This window comes from Lipotes vexillifer, unplaced genomic scaffold, assembly GCF_000442215.2.
Source record: "Lipotes vexillifer unplaced genomic scaffold, Lipotes_vexillifer_v1.1 scaffold397, whole genome shotgun sequence".
Classification (NCBI taxonomy): Eukaryota; Metazoa; Chordata; class Mammalia; order Artiodactyla; family Lipotidae; genus Lipotes; species Lipotes vexillifer.
This window is the reverse complement of record NW_006772681.1, coordinates 2,447,203-2,456,900: the sequence shown is the minus strand read 5'-3', so window position 1 is coordinate 2,456,900 and position 9,698 is coordinate 2,447,203. Positions and strand designations below refer to the sequence as shown.

The window sequence follows — 9,698 nt, the reverse complement described above, 5'->3', positions numbered from 1 at the left end:
ACTGCCCTCAGACCTGGGTAAGAGGGGCCCCGGCCCCAGGCCCCACTCTTTAGAAGGCCTCTCTGGCCCTCTCTCAACCTTATTGTTCCCCACAAGGCAAGGAATGTTCAGGGGCCAAGGGAACATGCCCACCCAGAGCCTACATCCCCCTTTCGACCACACTCTGCACCCTGGGCAGACCCCAGCCTGGAATTCCCTGCCCCAAAGACCCCAGGCCTGCTTCCAGGGCCAGCACAGATCCTCCCATGGTGGCCTACACTGCCAGTGGGACCAGCCCTAGGGCTGAGGGGTGGCTGTTTGGGGGGCATGTGGAGTGAGCTGGGGGTGCACACATGGGTGGGGCTCCTCATGGTGAGGAACAGAGTCAGAGACAGGAGGAAAAGGGAGGGCAGGCAACTTCCCCCTGACCACATGCTGCCATGGAATTCGGAGGAGACAAAGAAGTCTGAGTTCGAACCTGCTTTCCAGGTTATTGTGAAAATATGTTCGTCAAGGTAGGAGAGTAGAACATATTTTGTTTAAAGTCTTGCTAGCCTGAGATGTCGCTTTTATTTATCCGTATGGTATGTGGGTCTCCATTTGTACTCGTGATTCCCGACCCACAATGTTAGGGGCAGGCCAGGAGTCTTCAGAAATCCTTCCAACCTTGAGATCTGCGGGGGGTCTGACTGACCTTCCCAGCATCCTATCCCCTCCAAATCCAGCTGACGCCTGTCTGTCTTCTCTCCCCAGATTAGCTGCTGCCCGGGAGAGGAGACCCGGGCAACGCGCTAGGGCAACGGCCCCTGCCCCGAGGGCCGGGATCATGAAAGGCCTCGGTGACAGCCGCCCCCGCCACCTGTCCGACAGCCTGGACCCACCACACGAGCCCCTGTTCGCAGGGCCTGATCGCAACCCCTACCTGCTATCGCCCACGGAGGCCTTTGCCCGCGAGGCTCGCTTCCCCGGGCAGAATGCTCTGCCAGGGGACGGGCTTTTCCCGCTCAACAACCAGCTGCCACCACCGAGCAGCACCTTCCCCCGTATCCACTACAACTCCCACTTCGAGGTGCCAGAGGAGAGCCCCTTCCCCAGCCACGCCCAGGCCACCAAGATCAACCGGCTGCCCGCCAACCTCCTGGACCAGTTTGAGAAACAGCTGCCTATCCACCGCGATGGCTTCAGCACTCTCCAGTTCCCCCGCGGGGAGGCCAAGGCCCGGGGCGAGAGTCCTGGCCGCATCCGCCACCTGGTCCACTCAGTCCAGAGGCTCTTCTTCACCAAGGCGCCCTCCCTGGAGGGCACGGCTGGCAAGGTCGGCGGCAATGGCGGCAAGAAAGGTGGCCTGGAGGACGGCAAGGGCCGGAGGGCCAAGAGCAAGGAGCGGGCCAAGGCTGGGGAGCCCAAGCGGCGCAGCCGTTCCAACATCTCGGGCTGGTGGAGCTCCGACGACAACTTGGATGGTGAGGGTGGCACCTTCCGCAGCAGCGGCCCAGCCTCTGGACTGATGACACTAGGCCGCCAGGCAGAACGCAGCCAGCCACGCTACTACACGCACGCCTACAACACCATCAGTGGGCACGTGCTCAGAGCCGCCAAGAACAACACCACCGAGCTGACCGCCCCGCCACCTCCGCCGGCACCCCCGGCCACCTGCCCCAGCCTTGGGGTGGCCGCCGACACCAACTATGTCAAGCGGGGCTCCTGGTCCACCCTGACCCTCAGCCACGCCCATGAGGTCTGCCAGAAGACCTCAGCCACCTTGGATAAGAGCCTGCTAAAGTCCAAATCCTGCCACCAAGGTCTTGCCTACCATTACCTGCAGGTGGGTCCCTGCCAGGGTCAGGGTAGGGTGAGGGATTGTGGGGAAGGCACCAGTTTGAGGCCCAGCTCTGTCACAGATTGACTTCGAAAGTTGTTTCACTCAGGCCTCTGTTGACTCGCCTAGGAAATGGGTGGCTGGTGGTATCTTGCTAGTAAGAGGATTCCTTCCACTGGTCATGCTCTCAGCAGACATTGATTAGGACCCTTTTGAGACTGGCCCTGAGTAAGGACCAAAACATGTCCCTTCCCTTTAGAAGAAAAATATGGAAGCTGTGCCTTCTATCCCCTCCGAGGACCAATTGCATGGCATTCTGCTTGCCAGCCTCCTGCCTGGTACTGCCCCCAGACTGGGGGCTCCTTGAGGATAAGGACCATGTCTGGTGCAGCTCTGTGTCCCCAGGGCCCAAGACAGGGTCTGTCATACAGGAAGTGCTCAAGAAACATGAGAGGAGAGAGGGGTAGATGAACAGATGGACCCGTGAATGAATAGAGTGAGAAATAAATAAGACATAGTCCTGATTATCAGGATGCTGGGAGAGAAAGACACATGAGCAGACATTCCTGTCAGCATGAGCGGAATGTGATGGAGATGATCAGGGGGACTGCAGGAGCCCTGAGGCCCTAAATCTCAGTTTGGGGGACTAGCTTTTTTCTTTCAAACACTAATGTTTATTGAGGCACTTATTATGCACCAAGGCTGCACTCCTGGAAAGTGGCAGAAGGCTCAGAGACATCTCTGCTGCTACACTTGTGCTGGGTCTCTCAAGGGCAGGGTGAGTGGCTGAGAACTGGGTGGCTCCTGGGACCAGAGCCCAAGCTGTGGGTGAAAGTTACAGTAAGTAGATTTCGGTTCACCTGCAGGTGGAAGGGGCTGCTTCAGTAGGTAGTGAGTCCCTCATCCTGGAGGGCGTGTCAGCACAGGCCTGGCCAGCCTTTGGGAACATGTTAGATGCATTTTGTGTGTGTGTGTGTGAGGTATGCGGGCCTCTCACCGTTGTGGCCTCTCCCATTGCGGAACACAGGCTCCGGATGCGCAGGCCCAGCGGCCATGGCTCACGGGCCCAGCCGCTCCGCGGCATGTGGGATCTTCCCGGACCGGGGCACGAACCCGTGTCCCCTGCATCGGCAGGCGGACTCTCAACCACTGCACCACCAGGGAAGCCCCATTAGATGCATTTTGAACCGGATGAACATCAAAGTCTGACCTGAGTTCTTGTCATTCCATATAAAATTTCAAAGACAGTGAGACTATGGGGGGAGGAGGCTATTTTTTCCAATAGGAGGGAAATGAAATCTAGGCAGTATTTTATATATTCAAGGCTTTTGTGGCTCTCAATCTACTTCCTTAGCTTAGAAACATCAGAGGGGGTGGTGTGTGACTTAGCTCCCTCTCAAATGATATGGTTTGGTCTGATCACGTGAAAATGCTTCAGAAACACCGTGAAACGGTGGCCCTGCAGGCCCTGGAGTGGTGCTGCCTGCTTGCTCAACAGGAAGTAGGTGGGTAAGGGCTGGGGAAGCAACAGGTGTTGAGCAGGGATATACAAAGCCACCTTCCCAAGGGACAGGTGGAGGTAGGAAGGATTGACTAGCAAACAGTTTGGGGTAGAATGTGCAGGTCCTGGTGACTGGCTGGGCAGTCAGTTGGGGAGGAGGGTGTTAGTGGGAAAGGGGGAAAGCTGCAGGTGGGGGGGGGGGACCTGGGATGGGAATCCCAGGCAGGGACCCTCCCTCAGCCAAGAATCAGCCACTGGCAATGTGGGGACTGAGAAGAATGTCGTCTCTGTGCAGGCATGGGGACCTGGGGAGGGTGGTGTGCACTTGTGGGCATGGCGAAGAATGGGTGTGCTGTAAACTGAGAAACACGTGTGCCTGGGTGTCCGCGGTGACATATAGGCCCAGCGAAGGTGTGTGCTCTGTACGTGTTGAGGCGGGGACACGGTGAGGAGGGACAAGTTGAGATGTGTCCACGATGCAGTGGTGGCTGGTGTGCACGTGAGGAGGTGTGTATGCTCTGTGTTCACATTGTGCACTCACTGAGGGGTGGGCACATGATGAAGTGGCTGGGGTGCATCCTTGGGGAGAGGGGTGTGTCCTTGGGGAGAGGGGTGTGTGGGGAAAGGGTATGCTTGCTCTCTGAGGTCCATGTACATGGCACGGCGTGTTCACCCTGTGCTCAGGCTGAGGTACGTGTGAGTGCTGAGATGAGCATACTCCATAAAGAGGTGAATATCCACTGTGTGGACACATCGGTGGGTATCAAGTGAACAAGAGTGTAGACAGTGTGTGCTGCCCTGAAGCAGCTGGCAGAGCGTGGCCTCAGAAGGGCAGGGGAGGTCCTCTCAGTGTGGTTTCTGCCACTGTAACCACTGAGGACCAGGGCTGCCCTCACAGCTGTGACTTTACCCTTATCACAGCCCCCTTCCACAGATGGGGTCCCTGGAGTTCAGATGGGAACACTGAGCGCTTTTTCCAGCTCACCACATGGCTGCCAGACCCCACAAAGCCCCTGTGCTCTCTGTACCTCAGTTTACCCACCTGTAGGATGAGGAATGTTGTTTGGCCCCAAAGACCTCACCTCCGTACTGATGTGCTAGGGTCCCCTGATTCATCCTCCCCCACCATCCTAGGGTCCAGGGACCTCTCTCAAGCCTGCTGTTCTTATCTGGGCAGTGGGATCATAAGCCATCCACTGAGATAGCAGGGGAAGTAATGGGAACACAGGGGTTGCTCAGAAGGGTAGCTGCCATTGTGATCATTCTGTCTGGACGGTTTTGCTGGGGCACACTCAGCCTGAGATCCACGGAGATCTGAGGCTGGAGAAGGCCACATGGTGAAGCTGCGGCAGAACTGGCTCTGGAACCTAGGTATCCTTCCCAGCCCCGGCTCTGCCCTGCTGATGGGTGCCTTTAGTGGCAGTACCCAGCACCGAAGGCCGAATTCCCCGAGGTGGGCAGCGGGGGAGCTTCTAGCGTGCAGCTCACTCCCCAGGTGATGAGCCCGAGGCTGGGTGGCCGGCGGCGCGCTGGCGGTGTGCGCTGCCCCCCGAGCCACCCTGGCTGAGGGCTGTCCGCCCAACCCCAGGTGCCCGGAGGCGGCGGCGAATGGACCACCTCGCTGCTGTCCCCGCGCGAGGCTGACTCCACAGGCGAGGGCCCCATCCCGTGCCGGCGAATGCGCAGCGGCAGCTACATCAAGGCCATGGGCGACGAGGACAGTGACGAGTCCGGCGGCAGCCCCAAGCCCTCCCCCAAGACGGCGGCGCGGCGCCAGAGCTACCTGAGGGCCACGCAGCAGTCGCTGGGAGAGCAGAGCAATCCCCGCAGGTGAGCGCACAGTCCCGCCCCCTAGAGTTGCGCCCGCAGGCCAGCCCTGCCCCCAGAAGCCCCACCGTGGGAGAGCCTCTCCGAAGTCCAAGTCCCACCCCAGGAAGCCTCCGCTCACCAGTGAGTCCTGCCCCCTGGGAACCCCGCACCAGAAGCCCTGGTCACCTGTGAGTTCTGCTCCCTAAGGGGACCACTCCCTTAAAGCGAGCCACGCCCGCAGGCTTACGCTGCTCCACTGGGACCCCGCCCACTTGTGAGCGCTCCTCTGGGAAAGCCTCTTTACGCTCGTACCGCCCTGGCTCACAGGCAAGCTTTGCCCTCTAGGTGAGCCCCTCACAGGTATGTCCCACCCCTGGGAACCTCGCCTTCCTCCTCTTCAGCCGCCCGCCCGGAGATCCCAGCCCCAGAGATGAATCCTGCCCTCCAGCCTCAGACCCAGGTGAAGCCCCGCCCCCAATGATCCAGGACCCCTAGGTGAACCCTCCTTCCGGTTAGCCCCCTTCCTGAGATCTTCGTCCTTAGGTTGGCCCCTGCACTTTGATGAGTTGACTCCGGAGAGCCCCGCCATTTGGTGAACCCACCCCATAAGCCCCCCACAGTTAAGTCCTGGCCACAGGTGAGCCTTATCCTTTGGTAAATCCTAAGGGGAGTCTCTCCGGAGTGATTGGCCCACGTAAACCCTGCCCACAGGAGCTACATCCCCAGATGATTTCCACTCCTACAGGGGAACTGCTCCAGGAGACCCTCTTCAGGTTAGAGAACCCTGCCCTTAGTGAGCCCACCCCTTGTGCCAGCACTGCCCAGGGAAGGCCAGAGACCCCTCTGCCAGTGCCCCTGTAATTGACCCCTGAGTTGAGCTCCGAGATTGGGGATGAGGGAGGATCCAGAAGTGAAAGGGAGAGAGACAGCCTTCACCTGTCCCATCCCCCGGCCTGGCATTCCACCGATGGGGCCCCATCCTGTTGCTTTAAGACTGGGAAGAGTTAGTGACAGCGTGGAACATGAAACACGTGCACACAGGAAGCGGCAATTAACACGTGAGAGAGAGAAGTGAGCCTTTCCCATGCGGAAGTCACCGTGGGGATTAGAACAGAAAAGGATGAGTGCAAAACAGGTGAAAGTCGGTATAGGTGATTCGGAACCCGCTGAGGGAGAGAAGCAGAAGCAAGTCAGAAACAGACAAAGGACTTGGAAGAGTTAAAGGAAATAAGCTTAGCCCTAGTTCTTCTACTCCTGGGGGCAAGAGCCAGAGCTTCATTGGAGGAGGTAGTCTGGGAGGACTGCAGCAGAGGGAATGGAGCAGGGCAGGTGGCGGTAGACTGAGGCAGGGAGTCTCATTGGCTGGGACAGAGGCAGGCAATGGCCTCCAGTTGGGAATTCAGGACACCACCAGCCATTCCTAGGTCTCACCCTCTCTGAGCCTCAGTTTCCCTAGCTTTAAGTGAAGGGGGCTGAGCTAGATGATCTCTATGACCCCTTCTACTCCTGAGATCCTGCAATTCCTTGAATGACCTGTGGGCGTGGAGGTGGGAGAGGTGGGCAGGACCAGGGCCCAGGCCTTGAATGAGAGGGAATTGATAATAGTAGTACAGGCATACCTCAGACCACCGCAATAAAGTGGACATGGCAATAAAGTGAGTCACATGAAATGTTTTTGTTTTCCAGTGCAAGTAAAAGTAATGTTTACACTATAGTCTAAGTGTGCAATAACATTATGTCTTTTAAAAAGTACATATCTTAATTTTAAAATGCTTTATTGCTGAAAAATGCTAACCATCACCTGACAACTCCGGGTTGCCACAAACCTTCAATTTGTTAAAAAGAAAAGAAGAGAAAAGCAAAAAAAAGAATATCTGCAGAACGCAGTAAAGTGAAGTGCAATAAAAGGAGTATTCCTGTAGTAACAGTAATGCGGGCCATCTGTTAGCCCTTGCTGTGCTCTGGGCTCTATGCCTGCCCCAGTGCCCTCGAATCTGCGTCACTGAAACCTCCTTACAGCCCCAGCAGGCAGGCACAGTGACATCCCCCACTTTATAGGTGAGGAAACTGAGACTTAAGGGGTGACGACTTGCCCAGGGTCACCCAGTGAGGAAGCTGGATTCCAATCCAAGTTTGTCTGTGTCAAGGCCCTGAGCTATTGGCGGCTTGGACCTTATTTCCAGAGCAGGGGAGTTGGGGAGGGGGAGGCCCAGGGTCAGGTAGATGTGAGAAAGATTGAAGAGCCAGGGCTATGGGGAGAAGTGGTGAGTCTTCAGGGGCCTGGTGGAGGCTACCTGGACATTGTGTCAAAACTGATGACCTCTGGGCAGCCCTGGCCGGAGGTCAAGGCTGTGGGCCTTGACCCATCTCCTCTGTCCAGCCCCTGGAATTGCCCCAGGCCTGCAGAGGAGGGGGCTGTAGAATTGAGCTGGTGTGGCCCACCCCTGGTTTGAAACAGTCAAGAGCAAGCTTGTGCTGCCACCTCACGGTTGCAGTGGACATAACAGGTGAGGGCCATCAGCACCCTCCAGACTCACAAGGCCTCCAAAAGCTGGGAGCAGCTCTCCCCTTGCTCATCACCCCCCATACTACCCGGGATGGCAGTGACTTCCATTTTACCCTCTGCCACTGGATAACCTTGGCCCGTTTTTCCCCCTCTGGGCCTCAGTTTCCCATGCTGAACAAAGGGTGGGCTGAGCCCCATCTGCTCCCCATCCCCACCAGGAGTCTGGACCGCCTGGATTCAGTGGACATGCTGCTGCCCTCCAAGTGTCCGAGCTGGGAGGAGGACTACCACCCTGTCAGCGACAGCCTCAACGACTCCAGTTGCATCAGCCAGGTAAGGGTGGCAGGCAGCCAGAAGGTCAGTGGGCTTGGGAGAACCCCAACTCCCACCCAGGAAAAGGACAGACGTCCAGGCCCAGCCTCTGTTGAGTGGCCCCTGAATATCTGCCCTGTGCTTCTGTTCGGTCTTTGTTCCTGAAGCTGCCTCTGTGTGTCTCTTCCCCACTGACTGTCCTGTGGCTGGAGAGCATTCACAGGGCCTAACATTGATGGCCTAAGCTGTGGGCCCAGAGGAAGGGGCCATACCACTGCCTTAGACCCAGGAGCCCTGAGGATAGGGTACTGGAGACCTGGGTTTGAGTCCCAGTCTTGTCACTGACAGTATGAACCCAGGACAAAACGCCCCCTCCCTGAGCCTCAGTTTCCTGATTTACCATCGGAGGGTGATAACTCCTATTTCAAAGGGTTGTGAGGAATCAATGAGATAACAAACATAATGTGCTCAGCAAAGGATGGCTCCCTTGATGGTTAGCATTGTCATCTTGCTGTGTGACTTCGGGCAAGTTGCTTCTCCACTCTGGACCTCCATGTCCCACCTGATCAGTGGATAGCTGGACTTCCAGGGCCCAACCAGCTCTGCCACTAACAGCGGTAAACACGCTGTGCTGTACTATGAATTCTCTCAACCATCAGCTAGCTCCTTGATCCCTCACAGCCACCCCCAGAGGGGGCCTTATCATCCATATCCCCATTTCATAGATGAGGAAACTGAGGCCCAGATAGGTGGGGTCACAACAGCTAGGAAGAGGCAAAGCTGGGCAGAGATCTAGGGCTGTCAGACCCAGACCTGGACCTCAGCCCCTACCGTGTTGTGCACAGTACTTTACAGTTTGCAAAGGGACGACCAGTCAAGGCTTGAGGGCTCCCCCCCATGGTGTGGATGGGGAGACGAGGCCCAGAGCGGGCAGACATCTGCCAACAGTAGCACAGTGAGGCAGTAGAGGCAGCCAGGTGCAGACCCAGCCACCTCTCTGGGCAGGAACAGGCCCCAGGTCCCACCGTGTGCAGCCCCACAGCCTGGGCTAACAGACTGCTTAAAACTTTCGGATTCCAGCTCCTTACCACCCCATATTCCTGGCCCTGCCAAGCCCGCCCCAGCCCCCATCCTCAGCACTGTCGTTCCCACGCTCCAAGGAGACTGACCTCAGATGTGGGGAGAGGGAGAGCCCCCCACCCCCGGCCAGGGGACCCTCCGCCCCACCATCCTCATCCAGGCCCCACCAAGTCTCACCTGTACCATTGTCCTGGACTCTGTGCCTGCCACCCCCAATCTATTCTCAGCGGCCAGAGGGAGCTTGTAAAAGACAGAAGTCAAATCACGTCACCTGTTCCGAAGCCTCCCATGGCTCCCGCCTCACCCTAGTGAAAGCCAGACCTGTGAAGCCCGGCCTCCCTCTCAGATGTGCTCCCCGACTTGCTCTGTCACTCACTCTGCTCCAGCCACTCTGGCCCCCTTTTTCCCCTCACACACCTCATTCCTGCCCCAGGCTCCCTGCATTTGCTCCTGCCTCTCCCAGGAGCATCTTCTCTCAGATCTTTGCACAGCTGGTTCTCCGTGTCCCAGGTCTTGGCTCAAATGTCACCTCAGAGGGACCTTCCCTATCACTTGCTTCAGGGGGTCCCCGGGGCCCTGTTTCCTTACTCTTCTTAATTTTCTTGACAGCACTTCTCACTATCTGGAATTATACTTGTTAGTTGATGTCTGTCTCACTCTTAAGACTGGGAGTTCCCTGCAGACGGGGACCT

General features: G+C 57.4%; 1 protein-coding gene across 3 annotated transcripts in view; it reads left to right on the top strand.

The window, feature by feature from the left end:
• Positions 1-796: 796 nt before the first annotated feature.
• Positions 797-9,698, top strand: part of DLGAP4 (DLG associated protein 4) — a 90,996-nt gene continuing 82,094 nt past the window's right edge. For 2 of the 3 annotated variants that reach the window (XM_007447748.1, XM_007447747.1), the window contains exons 1-3: positions 806-1,804; positions 4,888-5,129; positions 7,833-7,947. In XM_007447748.1, the coding sequence (XP_007447810.1) occupies positions 806-1,804; positions 4,888-5,129; positions 7,833-7,947 (1,356 nt within the window). Of the gene's footprint in view, positions 1,805-4,887; positions 5,130-7,832; positions 7,948-9,698 lie in introns of all 3 variants that reach the window. The other variant, XM_007447749.1, reaches the window with a different exon arrangement.